Genomic DNA, 20733 nt, shown 5'->3' with positions numbered 1-20733 from the left:
AATATCACTATGATGATGCCCTGATACACTGAAATTTACACCTTGCGAAATGGAATTATAGCGTGCCAGGGAACTGTCTCTGATACAAAACTAGCTCCATGGATACATCGGGTGATAGTTTACTGGCCGCTTCACTGTCCCTGGATATATACTACCATTTCAACACACCAAAGGAATATGAAGATTGCATGTATGAGTACAAGAAAGGTAAGAAGTACCCTTTTTGTCCAGTAGAAATGACAGGCTAGTAAATCACAAAATAAAATTGCATTATTTTTCGCAAACCGCAATATCGAGCACTAAAACTTAAAAAAGTACGATATTTTCGATAAAATTTAATGTAAGATAAGCTTTATTCTTTAATTTGTTGTCCGATATAGTTTACTCAGACATCGTTTTTGAACGAAAACTGTTCTAACTCGAAGCCATATGTGTTGTCACTTTGCAATTGTCAAAGCTGGCCCGTGCCTTTTACGTTGTTTTTCTTAAATTTTAGTAGATTTACAGAAATATGAACGTATGCTTCCGTCTGATTTGTTGACCCAAAAAATAATTTTCTGAGATACATTTTCATATTCTGTTTACAGACTTGTGGACAGTATCATGAAGAGGGTCAAAACTAGCGGGCAATCTCCAGTCGGACTACTTCGTCAACGGCATAGCCAATGCAACTCGAGACTATAACTACCCGTCATTAGAACAAGGAAGGACGAGCTAAAACCACTCAAAATTGCAACAACTTTCTTCAGGATGTTGAGTTCTTGCCGATCAAAAATTTCTGTGACTGCATGCTGGCATTGAAACACCGGAACAAGATTGAGATATTATTTGTACTGCGAACTTTGTCAAAATGTTTGCTTTAACTGTGTGAAAACATGTATATTGTTAAAAACATTTATATTGTTACATGTAACCACGTGCAAACATTCTACATAAGAAAAAAATGGTACTTGATTTTCACCTAAACAACTTTCAACTAAACAATTCCATTTGAGAAACGGTGTAGCATGCTGTATAAAACAAATGGTTCTTGACTTTCACGTAAACGTACGAAAATGTATAAGAAAATGCATAAAATGTCATTTGAGAAACGGTGTGGCATTCTGTATGAGAAAACAAATGGTTCTTGACTTACCTAAGCATTGTACGAAATGTATAAGAAAATGCATAAAATGTCAATTGAGAAACGGTGTAGTAAAGTAGCAAATTTGCAAAAGTAATTGTGTCAATTTTGGTGTTTCTTTCATCCCTGCTCCATTATTTTGTAGGAATGGAGTGATGGAGGCGTTATTACCTTTCAACAGAATGGAGAGGTATCGCCTCTAAGGCCCAAAAAAAAAAGGCTCCAGTTTCTGGTATGGAGCTTGCCCCAAAAGTGGTGCGGCGATGTGGCTTTTTTTTTTTTTTCACCTGTTTTTTTTTTTTTTTGGCTTCAAATGTCGGCGGATGACTGCAAATGGTGCCCGACTAAACTTAGTGCAAATATATGGGAGTCCAGAGAGGCCACATAAAGCTTATTCTCGATCATAACCCCATCTAAAAACACGTTAAAATTGTGCAGCAGCAGGATTCCAGTCAAACCAGTGAGTCTGGCGGTTTTGAGACATCATCTTGTACTGAAAAAAAACCTTTTTCATTTTGCCGACGCGCATGGCTACGGCGACGCGCGCGCATACCAGAAACCGGAAACTTTTTTTGTGTGGCCTAACGCTCCATTCGTGCAAAATAATAGAGCGTTAGGACAATAGGGTGACGTCACGGGTGGAGTTTAATATTTATGCACTCTTCGTTATTCCAACCCAACGTAGTTCAAAGAGCAATGCATCGGTCCTTCGTTGATCCCAAAACAGGCCCCAAAAATAACGCGACACTGAATTGTACGTGGCAGGCAGCGAACTCACAACATCAGCCATGATGGAAGCAACACCACTCACACGCATTGTGTATGCAACATTATATACATGTACATAACAAAGCGAGCAACCTAAAAACCCAACCTCGTTCCAGGGTTTCGAGCAGTACGCGTTGCCATTGACCGTTGCATGGATAGCCCGGAAGTGTGCAGGGTAGGCTTCCGATTGGTCAGACCACGCAAGGTATATTTATGTGTTGCCATTCTAAGAATTCATTGCTCTCGGCACAAGGGCGCAAGCAAAGCATAGCAAATAATATGGACACTGGGTGGCCACGCACCATGGACAAAAAATATTTTTCCCAAGGTCACACCATGCTACTGTTTAGTGAACACTATGCAACAACGGGCAAGTAGAACACAGAAATGGAACCCTACGTTCAAACCACTGACCACGCCAGTGCTGGACGATACGACGATAATATCACCGCGATACCATTTTTGTAAAAAAAAAAAACGGAATCGCATACGTTTTGATAAAAATTGGAATATCGCGATATCGGCGATATCAGTTTTAAATCGCCAATTTTTTTCTCTACCCGCATATTTTGAAAAAATATCGGCGATACTTTCGTTTTTTCCCCACAACTTTACTGATTACTGTCGAAAGTGCAAACTTTTACCTCATGTTGCTGCAATACATGTACGTTTGTAAGTCAAAACTAAACCAAATTCAAATCTCAGGATGGCTCCTGGCAATTTTAGAAATGTTAAACGCCAATATAGCTCTAGCCCGCCGCCGGGGAATTGTCTTTTCCCAAACTACATCGCATATCGATCATCCGCATACGTGGTTGTTTAGCGCCCTCTACAATACTTTTATGATACGTACATACGCAGGTATATAATTATTTTTCCCTCGCAATTTGTCGAGTAGAGCGATAGCTCAGTCGGTGTAAGGTCTGATTTTGCACCGCGAGGTTACGGGTTCAAATCGCCGTTTTGTACCCACATTTGTTTTCTTTTATAACCTGAGGATTCAGAGGATTTTTTTAAAAAGGGAAATAAAGTCTGAACTTCATTACGTTCGAATTCATGTTTTTTTCTAATTTTATTATTTTCTTCACATGTTTTAAGAAAAGTAAAGTCCAAAACGCCAAAGCATACACCCATATGCGGATGTCGATGCCGAGCAGCTAATATAGTACACGCATATCAAAGAACGGAATAAAAGCTCGCTGGTCCCGTTTGCACAATGTACATCATTTGATAACGACCGCGTAACACCAGGGAAATTCCAGACCATACAGTATGCTCGTCGGCAGACTCCAGCACAGCCGTTTGTGTGTGATCACGTCTCTTGATCGATGTACGTGATATAATAATGTGTTCGTAAACGTAAGCACACAATGTTTGCTGCTGTTTTGCGTCTAGTACAGGACGTAAATAATGAATATTAATGTTGTTGTCGCATGCACCAAATCGTGGATCTGGTTGAAATGGCCAGAAAATACTCATTCACAATAAAGACCTGCAGTGCATATGCACCGGTGGTAGGTGCGAGTTGCGTTATGCCATTAAAAAAAGGTAGAAGAGGTAAACAAATAAATCAAATCAAATCAAACCACACGCCATCGTAAAATTCACCGTCTGGTATATACAATTTGTACCATCCAATGCCGATTCTCTATCGTCTCTTTTGAATGTTCAATAAACTGAGTTGTCTGTATCTTGTGTGAGTGTCATTATTTTAATCAGTAAATTTGTGTTTCCCATGTTCAACAACCTTATCCTTTTTACCCCTCAGCCGAGAGGCTCGAGGGGTATTGTCATCGCCTAGGGCGTCCGTTCCTAGTCAGTATGTTCTGACCATACCCCACTTGTGGGGTGACGTTCCTTTCAGGACACATCACCCCACTATTTTCACAATAGAAAAACATCACCCCAGAAGAGAATCTTTAGAAAAAGGGATAATGGGAACACAATGCTATCAGCCCACAATTCCATCTGGCTGGAGCGTCCGTCCGTCCGGGCAGCTTAGTTTCCGGATGATAACTTCGGTAGGGGGGTAGCCCTTAGGAGTAGGCAAGTTGGGTTTGGTTTTGAGGTCAAAAAGGTCAAGGTCACCGTGGCGAGTTAAAGGTAAATGGTTTCCGGATGATAACTTGAGTTAGAAATGAGATTTTGGTGTCTTACTTTGGTAGGGGGTTGCCCTTGGGAGTAGGCAAGTTGGGATTGGTTTTGAGGTCAAAAGGTCAAAGGTCAAGGTCACCGTGGTGAGTTAAAGGTAAATGGTTTCCGGATGATAACTTGAGTTAGAAATGAGATTTTGGTGTCTTACTTTGGTAGGGGGTTGCCCTTGGGAGTAGGCAAGTTGGGATTGGTTTTGGGGTCAAAAGGTCAAGGTCACTGTGGTGAGTTCAAGGTAAATGGTTTCCAGATGATAACTTGAGTTAGAAATGAGATTTTGGTTTTTAACTTTGGTAGGGGGTTGCACCTTGGGAGTAGGCAAATTGGGATTGGTTTTGGGGTCAAAAGGTCAAAGGTCAAGGTGGTGCGTTAAAGGTACAGTAAACTCCAGCTAAACCAACATCATACAACTCGCTCAAGTCGGCCGTCTGACTAAAGTGTCGAGTGAAAAGTGGTTTCGCACGGCCTGTGATCGCTGCATACATCGGTGTCAAAAAAGGGTGTCCTACTGCATACATCGCATATGCATCGTGAGCATATCAATACCAGTACCCCCTCTAGGCTATACGCATGCGCTCTGTTCATTTTGGGGGTCGTCTTATTGAATGACTAGTACTGCAGTCAATGCGTGCGGACCATGCACGCATTTGTTTTCTTTACTGTGCACGTACATATACATGTATGGATCGTGGTCTCCACTATCAATACCCCAAACGTGATGATACAATTCGAGGATTAATTTGCTGGATTCAACTCAAGCATTAAGGAGATAATCCATGGTAAATCGAATCCAATTAGTGCAATAAATCATGTGTGCAAAAGACCATTCATGTAAGTCGGCAAAATGACGACTTACAGCAGATATCGGCATTCGCGTAAGTCGTTACAAATTCTCGGGTCCCGAGAGTGCCGGTTTAGCCGGATTTTACTGTAAATGGTTCCGGATAACTTGAGTTAGAAATGAGATTTTGGTGTCTAACTTTGGTAGGGGGTTGCCCTTGGGTACAGGCAAGTTGGGATTGGTTTTGGGGTCAAAAGGTCAAGGTCACCGTGGTGAGTTCAAGATAAATGGTTTCCGGATGATAACTTCAGTTAGAAATGAGATTTTGGTGTCTAACTTTGGAAGGGGGTTGCCCTTGGGAGTAGGCAAGTTGGGATTGGTTTTGGGGTCACAAGGTCAAAGGTCAAGGTCATCGTTGTGAGGTAAAGGTCAATGGTTTCTGGATGATATCTTGAGTTAGAAATGAAACTTTGGTGTCTAACACCGGTAGGGGGTTGCCCATTGGTACAGGCATGTTGGGATTTGTTCTGGGGTCAGAGGTCAAAGTCACCATGTTGAGTTAAAGGTTAATGGTTTCCGGATGATAACTTGACTCTGGCTGAGGGGTTTCAACAGCAATGCTGTTATTTTATATCAATGACTGCTTTTCGGTAGCGCAGCATTCCCGACAACAAGGATAAAGCACTAGATTCCACTATATCCCGCACATAAAACATCACATGATCGGGCCATGGAAAGACTTGCCAATCAAATGACAGTACGGCCTTTCAGCACAGTCAGCACGTGTTTAAGGGAATTCCCAGAGATGAGAAATAGCTCAAACCATGTGACGGCTCCTCAGTACATGTGCGCACAGGATTTTTCCCTCACTAACGCTCGTCTGGTGTTTTATAAACAACTGGTTTTAGGCATGAAATATTTAATCATGTGGCGCTTTGCAGTTAATATTTCCGATATTTAATCCTGGAATTTGTTTTTCGAAACTAGCCGATGATTCACTGCCACATGCCTTTGTTTTAGAACAACGTAAGTGCAGGATCAATGACTGTATTGGTTTTTGATGGGAATGACAATAATCAGAGACAAACTTTTTGAAAGATGATTCTGAAAGTTTTCACAATTTTTTTAATGGATTTTACAAAAACCTCAAATTTCCGGGAGCTGCATGTCGTTTCCAATCGCTGTTAAAATTCCTATACGATGATAGGAAAGCTGATTCACACAGACAAATCAGATGTTACGTCAATAACAAAATGTGAAAAAATTTGCAAAGCGGCGTGCCGGCAATGTGGACAAGAAAAGCGGCGTGCCGGCAATGTGGACAAGAATGCCGGCGCAGCAGTGTTTTTTATTATTTAAAACCATGCTAGAAAACTATTAAAATCACTGTAAATATGTTTAATTCTCTTGTCCAGTATATGTCTGTTTCATTTTTGTGTCTTTGAACAGTGTAAAAACCAACAGTTTTCGGAAATTAAAAAAAAGAATGGCAGCCATCTTGAAAATAAAAAATAAAAAGCACCGCCTCTTCCCTTGTTTCCAAAAACCTGGACGATGAATACGTTTTTTTTTTACTAGGCCTGAGTTGGACCAAATCGCAAACACGTGATGCGCGTTCAGACGTGCGTAAGCTCCCCATTCACAAGCTTGGCCAGGCGGGGATATCGTGACATGGCCGGGCCGGGATCGCTACAGGTAGTAAGCCCGTTCCAGGTAGTGCAAAGGTAAGTGTCGATGGAGGGACGTACGGTAAGGGAGAATTCAGCCGCAGGTCATGGGAACGAATTACGCGACCAATAAACTTTACTATTCGAAATGAACCAAGCTGGATTTGAAGCTGAGAAAACTTCTTGAGGGGCCAAAATAAAAAGCTATCTCGGAAACAGGGCGCCGCCATCTTTGATTGAAGGGAGACTCTAGTGCGTTTTTTTACGCTATACTCTCAGCAACTTCGGGACCAAAACGTCCGCGCACGTGTATGGACGTCGGGAGCTGGCCATGCAGCACAGTGGATCACTGAATGACGGACATTTTGCACATGTCGGGTTTGGTGACTAACGAGGCTGCCGCGGTTATGTTCCGGGAAATTAAAAACGTAATCAGAATTATCTGCACTATTTTTTATAAGGATTATGCGGGGAAAAAAACAAACGATCCGTTTCAGCAAGTTCCTAGTCAGCCAAACTTATACCTTTGCGTCTGTGCGTTTATATTTGGAGTACTATGAAGATCGCTATTTACATGTAAATTAACGCGACATTTTGATCAGTTTCTAATTTGTTGATGATTTATTGCCATATCGCCGATATTGCGGGAAAAAAATATCGACTACGAAAAAAATCAGTATCGCCAGCGCTAGACCACGCACAGCCTTCACTTGCAGAGAAGCCAACACAGAGGGCGGCCAGGCAATCAACGTGAAAGCGCACACGATGGCCATTCCTGTTAAGAAACCGCAGTTACGAAAAATCAACAAAACGGATCGCCCGTCCGGATGTGAAAATTAGGACGACCTGAAGTCTCCGAACCGGCGGAAGACACCCTCCACATTTTTCCACGGAGCGATTTTGGCGTCGCGGGAGCCAGCGGTCTCAGATCCTTTTGGGAGCAAACATTTCTCAGAGGCCGGGTAAAACTTCCTCTTATATATATAGATTAAACAAATAAAGCATGTGAAGCAACAATAGACAGGACATCCAAAAAGATCATACATTGCCTGTGCATACCGTGCCTTCACAGCGTGACCTTTAAGCACTGCACAGCTTTCCTGTGCCGCTTTACTGACATGCACTGTTTGCATTGGTTTCTTTATTAATGGAAATTTGACTTGGTTAATTAATTGAGCAGGGTTGACCTGTGTCAGTATTGGAGTTTTTGGGGAAAACTCAGAGAGATAATGGTTACTTTTGCCATTTTAAGTCCCGTGCAAACTCTGGCCCAGGAAAATTCCCTCTTGGTTACTTTTACCGGCAAAAATTTGGTCAGTAAAAGTTTCCTAGGCATGAAACAAATGAGAATATTTCTATCACCCCTGGATGGGATGCCAATCCATCGCAGGTTACTCCCAAGCTAATGCCGGTACCCAGGAATATAAATGGGTAAGTAGGGGTGAAGTGGCTTGCCCAAGGACACACATATGGCTAGCAGCTGGATTCGAACCCCTGACCACGAGTCACAAACCCTAACCACTAGGCCAGACTCTACCTGGACACCATTAGACAGTTCAATATACCATGTGACAAGGCATTATTCACCGGCATTAACAAATGTTCCATAATGTCAGATGTCATAACGAATAAGGATGTAGGACTGCTGATCGCAAGATACAAATGAGTGTTTATGCCCAGCTTGGTTACTTTAACAACAGTCCCAGTTAAAAATTGCAGAGTCAAAAGTCCAAGTGTAGAATTGGTACAGATTTCACCCATTCAAAGTTTGGACTGGACTCAAAATTTGAAAATAACCATCATCTCGCGCGGTGAGTTTTACCAAAAAAGTCCAATGCAAATATGGTTTAAAGAAATGTCGTTATTTGGATAGTTTGATATCTTTCTTACCTGAGCCATCATTAGTTGTCATTTGTTGCTCTAGTTGTAGTTTGTACTGCGCACATCTTAGCATGCCTTCCTCAATAGAGTTACTGCTGATTAGTTTAGTCACTGTTACATCCCTGCAGATTAAAGCACAAATGACGCCTTTCTGGTTTACAAGTTCAAAACAATCCAAGAACCTTGAGTCAATTTCAAGGAGCATACCTGAATTAGCCATAACCCCCAACAGGCTTTCTTTAGGTACCCTGGCAAATGCAACAAAATACAACTTGGCTGAAATAAGAACCCTGCTAAATGGAACCAAATGCAACAGTGGATACTCCTGTATCGCCTTGGCACTATGGGCAGTTACCCTGCTAAATGCAACAGAATGCAACAGAATGCAACAGAGCACAGGGACATGAGTTGGCTGCTAAATGCAACAGTATGCAACAACTTTTACCTTTGTTGCTTTCTGTTGCATCTAGCAGGGTTAGGGTTAAGTAAACTGATTGAAATTGGTTTGGTCCAGACCACATACAGATCTTACATGTGGGTCCGATTACTGGAGGGTTGAGATTTTGCTGAAAGAAGAAATAAACCTTTCCAAATTATAGTAGGAAAAGTGTGCCGACTTCAAATGTATTATTATAGCCTATACTACATGTACATACATGGAAGCTGCAAACATCGCATCATGTTTTTCAAACAAATTGTGCTGCAATGTTAGCATGCTTTTTGCCAAACTTACTGCTTACGATCTCTATGAAATGAAGGATAACTACATTATCTTACTAATGAGTTGAATGCTTGCTGCTGACATTCCATACTATTTTAAGCCCACTGTTCAAACACAGCTAATATCTGCTGCACACTAGTTGACATTAGTTAATATGGTTGGCCAACCTGAATAGGCCAACCTATGACCTCAAAGTTAGGTATAGATCCCAATGATACTATTGGGGATGCACATTCTCAGTCAATTCTGAGAAAATTTAACAACTCGAAGTACTAATCTCCTCCCAAGTCATCAGAATAAGACTCACATAGTAGAACACTAAGAGCTGTTCCCAAGTATCTATCTCTCCTTTATAACCCAATTCTTCACTTGAATTTTCACAATATTATTTCCCACCATGTAATTGTTTAAAAAAATCACAATATTTCTCACACGGTGATTCCTCATGCATTCATCCCTCATGCGGTCATTCCTCACTGTATAAAATATGTATCAAGGAGTTGTCCCTTTTAAGGACAACTTGATAATATTATGGCAAATGGAAACAATCCATTGATGTGCTGTTAGGGGCCACGATGTGAGGTAGTGATGTCATCACATGCCTTTCAAAACTTTGGCACCATCTCAATAAAACTTCATTGGCAAAGCATGAAACATTTTTCTAGTATAGTTGAGTCTCCTAATGTGGCGCACTTCCAAGTTTCCCCCAACTTTCTTCATTCAGTGTTGCGAAACCTCTTTGTTACTGCGCACTTCAAAATGCCAAAGTGAGATTTCTCTTTTAACTTCGTAACAGGTAGGTAAACTGAAAGTTAAATAACAAGGATATTTAGAGCTTGATGAAATTTGAGGTAAAACTTTGCTCTAGCAAGGCACTAGAGGTGCAAATCAAAGTGCGTCACATTAGGGGCTGCACCATGTTAGGGGGCATCAACACTACAGTGATGTATGTACATGTACCTCTGTTAAGTATTAAAATATATCTACAATATCTCCCCAGCACAGATGTCAGAATACAATGTACATATGTGGCTATAAACAGCAAACAATGTGCATGTCTAATCAATACCTTATCCTCTAGCAATATTTCACAGCAACATATTGATTTCTATGAAATAAAGCAAAACAACAATTTTTCTGCCTGTTTTGCCCTCAAAATATTGATCATTTAAGTGGCTTTTGAAGGTCTGGCATCTGTCCACATGTAGTAGCTCTATACCTTGACATGCTTTATATTCACTGAGCCAGTTCAATATTCCAGCTGTACTGTGCATGTGCACATCAACATTCAACAAGTTTCCTTTGGGACTCAACAATTTAAAGTGCACGTGGAAACTTTTAGAGGTTACATGTACATGTACCAACAAAACTGAAGGCAATTCTCTGGATGTTTTTATTTTTGGTACTATTACAATATAAACTTACAATGCAAATTGGTTGGAAATTTTCAGTTTTTTCAAATTTAGCCTGAATTAAAAAAGTTTACTGATAAAGTTGGTGTTTGGAAATTGGGCATAACATAGGGAAATTTCTCGCATACTAAAATTGGTGCATCTGAACAAATATTGAATTATTCTCAACCATTATTTTCCCTTTTGCATGTCAAAAGTTCAAGTCAGGAAATTGTTTTATTACATAGGGATTACAATACAAATTTGGAAACAGTGTCCTCTCAACATTTCATGTGCACCTTTGCAATGGGTTAGTCAATTCATAAGCGACATTCTGAACTCCCAAGAGTTTTACTTTCCTGATAAATCTACTCCTCAAACAAGATGTTTCAATGACAGTGCAGCACACTAGGTAAGCATTACGAGGTAGACTCTATTAAATGTGCGTGGCTCCGAGTCCAGACCAGAACCCCATTTCATGGCGCTGCTTAACAGTTCGCAGAAAAGTGCTAACAATAGCAGAAAAGTTGTGCTAACCTTAAGCACTATTTCAAGGCGAGGATATCCTAACGGTTGCGCGTGCATGGAGATTCCTATTGTTATGTCACTAATTTAAGCAACATTTTCCTCTGAGGTAAGCGTGCCTTTTGCTAAGCTTACTGCTTACGGTCTCCGAGAAATAGACGGAGGCTCTGTTAGCAGAAAAACATGTGCTTAACAGTGCCATGAAATTTTGCCCTGGTGAGCCGATGCGTTAATCCACTACTGAAGCCAACATAAGCTGTGTGAGGCAGAAGAAACACTTGTACATACCTCTTCTGTCCCACACGATGACATCTATCCTCAGCCTGTTTGTCATTGTAGGGATTGTAATCAATATCATGAAGGATGACATGATTGGCAGAGGTCAAGTTGATACCCAGACCACCAGCTCGTGTCGTCAGAAGAAAGACAAATATATCCTCATTGCTGTTGTACTTGTCAATCAAAGCAAGCCTGTTGCAACAAAATATGCCGTTCATAGTAAAATATTGACATATAATTAAAAAGTCAGTATTTCTTGTAAAGAAATGAACGTCTCATACAATCATGTATTCATATACAAGTCACAATTGTATCAAATGTTTTTATGCAATGCAAAAGTGCAGTAGCATATCTTATTCCTCAATTCTTTATGATCCATGCACGGCATAATGAGTCTCATCTGAACCTCAGGCCAGAGGCATTTTTTTGGATGGGGGGGGGGGGGGGGGGGGGGGAGAGAACGGGTGTCGGGGGGGGGGGGGGGCAAATACTATTTTCACTATCCAGTGTTTTTTATCCACCCATTGCACATGTAGACTCTGACAGACAGCGGCATTTTCCCTATATTTTACTTGGTACCTTTCCACACAGATCTGTTTTCAGTAAGATGGTATATTTCATTTTCAAACAGTATTTCATCTGCAAAGACATTTTTTTTAAGCATGTAGCAAAACCCAATTACTGAATTGGTTTACATCCATTTTCAGAAACTAAAGTTACTTTCTTTTTTTCTAATGAGCCCAAGGACTTCATAATTGTATTGTCCCAACCCACATATTATGTTGGCTAGTATTCTGCTCTCACAAAGCACTGAGTATACTGTGCAACTTGAGTCTGCAAAGGGCACAACACATGCATACATGTACTATTGTAATCCTGTTGTGTTTGCCAGAGGCAATAGCCATGTAATATCTGAGTACCTGTCACATACTGGTGTCTGACCATCAAGCCGGAGGTATTTGTAATGATGATGCTTCATGTAAGACTCAATGATGTCAAGGACCATCACAAACTGACTAAACATCAGCACTCGGTCTCCCTGAAAAAAAAAACCCAAAGAAACACACACATACACTCTACACAGGTTCATGAAAGGCACTATATACCGACTACAGCGTGTCCCAGAAACAGCGGGCCTGGACAAATCAGCGGCAGCATCTAATAAAACTATTCACTGTCCCCTATTCACGTCAAGACCAAATTTGGTTTTTGTTTTTCCATGCTGTTGATATTGTTTATTGTCTGTGAAGAAATAAACTGAGTTGATTCACCACTTATAAAGCTATGACTAGAAACGTAAGGGCTGTGAAAAATCAGAATATACACATTTTCAAGTCAACAATCAACAAAACATTTCATTTACAAAAATGTTAGGGCGACAGGAATAATTGCTGGCTGTTGTCTATGTTCCAGTTTTGAATCAGAGCACTCTACGGTCTGATAAACATCATAATATTTAATTTTATCAGAATCAGATTTTATTTATGAACATTACAAATAAATGTGTTATGAAATAAAGACAGTCTCTTCTTGTTTGCATGTGAAATGTGTTCGTGTGTGAACAGGTTCGTGGTCTTCATCTCTCTACTAACTTACCAGCACAAGCTAATGTCACAAACAGTGTACATTTCGATTTTATGGAGCTCTTATAGTCATGGCTTTAAAAGTTTTCAATCAGTTCAGTTTATTTTTCCACAGGCACTAAACATCATCAACAGCATGATAAAACACAAAACAAAAGTTAGTCTCACATGAATATTTGTTTAGATATGGCCGCTGGATTTGTCTGGGCCCGCTTTTGCTGGGACACGCTGTACACTGATTGATATTATGCATTCGTAATGTTAAATAGTGGTATATATTGACAAATACAAACATGATAACATTAGTGACCAGATTCAGTTTTGTATGTTTTCACATTAAAGTTGATGAGTGAGTAAAATACTCCAGAATTAATGTTCAATTTGTATACAAGTTATCGATTGTTAGTTTGATGATATTCGGATATATTTGCAACAACTTTTAAATATGGTTCACATATGCAAAACAACCCTGTCATTCTTTGAAGGTTGTCTATGGCAAAAACAGACCTGCCAACCTTTGGGATCGAAAAACTGTATTCTGAATCTCCAAAAGTTGTATTTTTCTTTAAAAAACTGTATTTTTCAAAAATATGCATAGACGGGCTATACGAACAAATAAATGTGGCTGCAATTTAATAATCTTCGTTAAAGCTACAAAAAAAAACCTACAAAAAAAAACAACCAGAGGTCTCCCTGCGGGTGGTAAACCCAATCAAACAATTTGCATGAATAAGGATATTGATCATATACCTTATTCATAAAAAACTGCTTTAAAAACTATTCAATGCAAGTCTACCTAAACATAAACTAAAGACTAGACTTCCTCATGTTTGCAATAAATAAACCTATAACGCAGGTGAAACATTCATATGACTTCCAAGTATAATCTAAACTTATTCGTGTTTTATCACGTCGCCGCCAAGTGCCAGTTTGATTCTTGAATCATAATTCACGTGCACACACTAAATGTTTTTAAAAAAATACACAGCGATCGAACAGAGTTTTATTTTAAACTTGGCTTCCCCGAAAACGAAATCAATTTCTTGCATTTGCTGGCTGATTTACCTGGTTCGGTTTGGGCCGCCCACTTTAATTGTTGATTTTTCTGATTTTTGAATTTGTTTCAGAACAAACTTTACTATTCAAAAATGTTTGACATAACGGAACACCACGTGCACGCACGTTGTGACTATGGTACACGAACGTCAAAGTGTATTCTGTGTATCGTGCGTGTACTGAGAAAAAGAAAGTCTGTTGACTGCATGTAAGATCTGCCGTACGTACTCCTACTGGTATGCGTGTGTACGAATACAGACATTTATTTCTGCGGCGGGGTGCCGCTGCTTGAAGTATCGGCACACTCCGGGAATAGACTGGTTCTAGTTTGTGGTACTGTGTACATAATGTACATCGCACAGTGGGAATCGCGAAACCAGATTCAGTTCATGCATGCAGTACATCGTTTGCTTGGCTGCTTGCAATTTATGTTGTTTCAGCCAATTTTATCCGGCAGAAATCTACACTCACAGCCGCTTTGAACTAGGATTTTTGCAGGCGTGTCAAATTGGTCAAAACCCGTATTTTATGAGGGAAAAACGTACAGTCGTATTTTCAACAAATTCCCGTATGAAATACAGCAGAATCGTACTAGTTGGCAGGTCTGCAAAAACACTTCAAACAAAAAAGGCAAGCAATGGTTTCAAACTTCAAATACAAACAATATCCCATGGTGGTCCAATGTATACCTATTTTGTACTAAAACAAAATCAGTTTTGTGTTTTCTGATGACAGTTTTGCCTCATATTGAGTAATGTACACAATACAATTGTCTACTTCATTTTTGATGATGCCCAAACAAATATTTTGATATACAGAAGTAAGGTCAGCAAATGAGGGGTTTTCCTAACTGAGGATAATAACGCAAGCAGAATCCCACCTAGTCTTGGCCCAAGACGTCAGTGATCAATAGCGATAGTTGCCTTGTTGTATCGCGCCCTTGCATAATTGTTTTTTTATTTCTCTCACTAACATCTTGGGCATTTTGTAGCAATAAATTAAAAAAAAAAAACACCCCAAAAACCGGCAGATAACTGCAGTTCTCATTAGACACCGCAGTACTCGCACGCTCGAGCGAGGGTATCACTGCATTTCATAATTAGTGATGATGTTTGATCACCGCAATAGCGCCCTTGTTTACAACCGTCGCACGAACACACGAGGCTGACTATGAACCATTTGTCAATCGTTGATTGGTTCCCTAGAAAAGCCTAGGGAGAAAATAACGAAAAGTTAAACCGCTACTACGAAATGGCCAAGCCGTTAGTGCGAGTAGGCACGCTGGTCTAATTGTTGTGCCATTAGAGGGCACACTATGCACCGTCCACTATCGATCACTAGCGTCTTGGGCCAGGACTAAATCCCACCTTTTGTTTCATCTCAGGTAACATCTTATCCAAAATCTGGAACTTTCCAGAGTTGAATACAAGATCTGATGAGAGTTTGTATGGGGTCATGATGTAATACTCATGGCATAGTCTGTGAAGCTCATAGTCACTCATGACTGACATGTCCTCAAAGATCAGATCAGGATCAGCATCATGATGGGATGGTTCCTGGTGACACAGAAATCAAGGACCAACAGAAATGCCATTATCATAATGCACTAATGACTCGAAGCTAGGTCAATGTCTAGTTTCTCTAGGAATTGAAAGATATCCTACTTACTTATACTACCCAAGGTCAATTTTGACTCTTGCCTAGAGAAAATGCAACGATAATTTACTGAATACATGTATCTGTCTACTACTCACTGTTCGCAAAGTAACACATAAATCTGACATCAGATTATGAAATAGAAGAGATGCAGCCAACACCCAGTATGAGTTCCTGCCATTTTCAACTTGACCTTGGGTATAACAAACCCTACTCGGTCATGCCATGGTCCGTTTATCGCAAGCAACATTCATTTTCCACAACACCAAAAGGGACTAAAATAACCTATACAAATAACACTAAAAGTGATTTGACTCTACTTCACAAATATTGAAAAGCGTTCAGAATTGGTTAAAGATCATGTATCAAAATGATGAGTGGGTGTTACTTTATATTCAACACAATTTCACATCAAATGGCATTAAGCGCATGATGTGAGCAACACACTGTGGGGTGTATACAATACCTCTTCCCTTACAAGTCACATGTACTGTGATTTGATCAAATTCAGGTTTGATCACGGATGTGTACGAGGTAGGTATCGTGCAGAATGTTCAGTACATTCTTGCCCAAGACAGAGTATATCTGCTCACCTTCAGCATGAGTTTGGCCATTTGTCGTAGTTTGGAGTCGTCATAATGATGTCGCATCAACATTTCATGATTAGCTGCCTTACGTAGTTGCATCATAGCACAGGATAACTTAGTCATATTCATCTTAGCTCCACCACCAAGTTTACGTAGATCTTGTGACAGCATAGCTTTGATGTTGTTGTAGCATTCCTCTTGGCTTTTGATCATTGGACATTTGACAATACTTTCACTTTTTGGGGGCAATTGATTTAAGACCTGTGTATTGAAGAGTAATGTAATAAACGTGTGAAAATTAAATAGCAACTGCAGTTTTTTCTTAATAAAACTGTAGCCTAAAGTAATCTTAATTTAAATTATGTTCTTTCTAAATTACAAGATACAAATCAATACAAGATTAAAAATTAATTTTATATGACACACTGAATTAAAAACAAAACCAATAAACAAAAACGAAAAAAAATGGGTCATTATTTTACTAAATAGGCAAACTTTGACAATTCAACAATAAAAATAAAGAATATCCATATCGAATTGTCCAATTTAATGTCCGTAGAACTAGTGTTTACCCCGTAATTGGATCAGCACATCAGATCAGGCCTTCACTGAGATATCAGATTACTGGATTGGCCAAACATCTCAGTAATAGTAGCAGAAGCACTCACTTAAACAATGTGAAAGCCGAAAGTGTCTTGGAAAAAAAAACCTACAAAAGTTGTCGCAATATATTATAGACCAAGTAAAGTTTCACAGGTCCCTTAGCTGTCTTAGTGAATTATATAAAAAACTCTTCCTCTGTTGAGTGTCTGCTTGACTTGTAATCAAGTCAGCGTAAGTCAATCACTAGCAATAAGTCAAATCACAAGATATTAAAATGAACTATGACAAATGAACCATGTTAAAATGAAACATTCCTTTGTTCACATTCCCTGTAACATGAAACATGCACAAATTGTGTAGGGACTAAATTGGGATTATTTGTGTTATTGTTTCTTGTTCTATTGTTAAGCGCTTTGAGGAATCTTTGATTCATATTGCGCTATATAAATGCTGTTTTATTATGATTATTATTTTATGGACTTGTGATTGCCTTCTTATTGACTCGATATTACTCCTGCATATAGCACTCTATCAACAGAATGTAGGACGTTTGGACATTTGGAAGGGGGGGGTGGGTTGTTTCTTATTTGACTGGAAAAAGATATTTCAATGTCATTCAATGTTTCTTGGGTTTGTACATTTACTGACAATACCATCTGATTTATGTCAACTTATGCCATGAAACTGTATATAACATGCATCTTATACTGAAGATGCAGCATTCTAACCAATCTGAAATGCCTTGTTGCATATCCCAATTCAGGCCTGCTAGGACAGCTGACTGTAACCAACCTCTGATTTCACTCTCCTGAGAATGAACGGCTGCATGATCTGCCTGGCATGGGTAATACGCTCACGTTCAAATGTACTCTGCTTCAAAGGATCATCACTCTTTTGTTTCTGAAAATCAAAAATACAAAAAGTCAAAACTGACTAGACTAACTGACAAATTTGGGTTAGAAAGATTGCATGATACATTTGATGGCAGATTGATGTCATCAGTGAAAACATGCAAAACGAATATTGGTTTAGTTTAGACAGGACACATATGAAAGGTATGGTGAAAAGACCTTCTGAAAAATTAATAGGACAATATCTTGGCATGTTAATGATTACACCTGACTACCGGTTTGATGACGCTACAGCATTAGGATACCTAACGTCAACAATTGAGCTGTTAGTATTATTGCAACGATGATCGCCACTGTGTATGAATTAACAGATGGATTGATGGGGTCAGGAACCAGTATAAAGTACTACCCGCTGAATACAATACAGCATGAAGCAAACCAAGGTGATATGTACGTTTGTCTATCTTTGATCCATTGTCAGATTGCGTGTTTAACAAATCCAGAAAAAAGTTCTTGTTTACTTTTAAGGCATTTTCCCCATCAATCTAGTATTTTTTTAAGTTGATGTTTTCTGGACACAGATCTGTCATCCAGGGAATTGAGAAGAGAAAAAGAAATGAGAAACACCGTGTCCATCTGACTGGACATGTACTTATCTAGGATTTGCATTCAGCATCATTACATTGCGTGTACATATTCACACAGTTTCTTCCTTATATCAAAGTAGGTACATGTGCTATGAATGAATGGGTGTGTACTATTATACAAATATTGAGTGGCTCAGAGTGAAATGGGAGGAATATTATCGCAAGGTAAAATCTGGACTTTTCCATTTCACGAGGTGAAGCCGAGTGAACTTGAAAAGTCCAGATTTTACCGAACGATAATATTCCTCCCATTTCACAATTTAAAGCCACTCAATATTTGTTTTATATAACTGACAAATCTTTTTCAATAGCAGGCCCCAAATTATGGAACATTCATCCTAGTCCTCTCTTGTACAGCACTTTGATCTATCTTGTAAAAGGGCTTTATAAATACTTTATTATTATTATTATTATTATTATTATTATTATAAATCCTTGTCATTTGATATATTTGAACTTTTATTTCAATACAAAATTTGTGGAAAGTGTATTTCTCTCTTCCAAACCACCCCTTCACAAAAAATGTTTGAACCCATCTCTGTAGCGCTGGCTCTTTGGCGCTACGCCCAACGCTGAACGCGCACATCAGCATGCATTTGCACACAAATACCGCATCATGATCCTAACTGTTCAATAGTATTTCCCATTCCCCATGGGCGAATGGGACTTTTTGAGCCCCGGCGTGAATGGGAGCAATAACGAATGTCACGTGATGTGAGTTCCACCAATCAAATGACAAGGATCTGTATGTCAGTTATATAATAAACAATATGGTCTTGATAAGTACAGTTGAATTCTGTCCTTATTAAATCAAGGACAAGAATAAGGAAATAAGTAATGTGCATGGGTCTGTAGACTCACAGCAAGACTGAAGATCTTCTGTAGCTCAGCTGCATTGTCACAGAACATATTAGGCATGACAAAACTGAGCAGCGACATCAGCTCCTTCAGGTTGTTTTGTAGCGGAGTACCAGTCAAAAGCAGCTTTCTCTCAGCCTGTCAATGTAAAAAAGACAAGATTATCTCTGTACAAAGGATGTGTTCTGAATCAAACACCATTATTCAAAACAAGACACTCAGGAACGACATACTTAAGAACTATGAGCGTTGGTTGGGAAAATCATTTGTGATAATGATACTGAACAAGCATGGTAAGGAAGTGGTACAAAAGATGTTGAAGTTTGGGTTGACTAAACTATTGTAACTCCAGCCACAAGGAATCTCAAGTAGATGCCAAAGAATTAAGATTTCTGAGTCTCTGACAAAAACAATCTGTAATTATTGACAATTTGGGTTTGTCGCATACACACCTGCACACATATACTTGTTCTGTAGTTGTGGGGACTACACATGAAGACGCTGAAACAGCAGAAAATCCCCACTACTCGGTCCTAATTTGCCTAAAAATAAAAAACTTCCCCATAACGCGGTGACCGCCCACCCACCCTCACCTAAGGAACCCATCTGTTTGTAATACAGGACTTCTGTTAAAGTAGAGCTGGTAGTCTGGGAACCAATATGATACCCATTTGTGCATATTTCCCAGTAACACTGAATATTACAATATTCCATGTTACCAATATTATGCAATGTATTCTCAGTGCTCTTGAGGGACAAAATCCAATATTTTTTTCCCACATCATCTCCCGCAAAGTTCTTTCCAAAACGCCATAGTTCAGACCCAGCCCACATGAGCATTGTAATGGCACAATGGAGAGTGTTCTCACCCTTATCCTCATAAGGAACTTGTAGCGTTGTGACTGCATGTTCTTGAGCATATGTGCTTCATCAAACACAACGTAGTGGATGCCCATCTTACGAAACAGACTTCGGTCATCCACATTGCTTATACACATATTATAGCTGAAACAAGAAAAGTAATGTATCAAATGACCAAAAAACATACCCGGTATGATCGTTTCTTTTTTAGTGCATTTTTTTCCCGTTTAAAGCAACAAAACTGCTCAAAATCTTAAGAAGAGTGCATAACATTTATCTGTTGAAGTTTGAGCTAAGTGGCTACTATACATTTTAAGAAAACCACCATGCATACTTTTGGAAAGCACCTTCAGGAGGACTAATTTCACAGTGTTTTTGCTACTTTCCCTATCTTCACTATGAGCATGTTTTTCTCATGAAGTCGGTTCTTCTGTGTCTGGGTTATTACCAATGTTCCTACATGCCTTTAAAAAGTAAAATATCACAGTTTGAGTAATTTTATGGAAACTGATGCTTTTCAAAGTATACGTTTCAATTGCAAATTTGAGTATATGTAATGCTGTGGTTAAAATGTTTGCAGTTTGCAGTTAATTACATCGCTTTTATGTATAAAACAGTTCTTGTTATCATCCTTTGGAAAGTGAATGAAATGTAGATGATTTGACAGTTGAAACAGTTGAAGGGTTAATTCAGTGAATTTGTATCTCAATCAGGAATGGAGTACCAAAGAGAATACGTCACACA

General features: G+C 39.3%; 1 protein-coding gene across 1 annotated transcript in view; it reads right to left on the bottom strand.

Moving 5' to 3' along the window:
• LOC119722956 (SWI/SNF-related matrix-associated actin-dependent regulator of chromatin subfamily A containing DEAD/H box 1-like) overlaps positions 1-20733 on the bottom strand; it is a 40911-nt gene that overhangs the window by 3192 nt on the left and 16986 nt on the right. The window contains exons 13-20 of the mRNA XM_038193377.1: positions 19998-20133; positions 19132-19266; positions 17565-17672; positions 16176-16430; positions 15294-15482; positions 12208-12326; positions 11297-11479; positions 8381-8493 (exon numbers count right to left, since the gene is read on the bottom strand). Of these exons, the coding sequence (XP_038049305.1) occupies positions 8381-8493; positions 11297-11479; positions 12208-12326; positions 15294-15482; positions 16176-16430; positions 17565-17672; positions 19132-19266; positions 19998-20133 (1238 nt within the window). The remainder of the gene's footprint in view (positions 1-8380; positions 8494-11296; positions 11480-12207; positions 12327-15293; positions 15483-16175; positions 16431-17564; positions 17673-19131; positions 19267-19997; positions 20134-20733) is intronic.

The sequence above is a fragment of the Patiria miniata genome, unplaced genomic scaffold (assembly GCF_015706575.1).
Source record: "Patiria miniata isolate m_02_andy unplaced genomic scaffold, ASM1570657v1 HiC_scaffold_16, whole genome shotgun sequence".
NCBI lineage: Eukaryota > Metazoa > Echinodermata > Asteroidea > Valvatida > Asterinidae > Patiria > Patiria miniata.
This window is presented reverse-complemented; position numbering and strand designations above follow the sequence as displayed.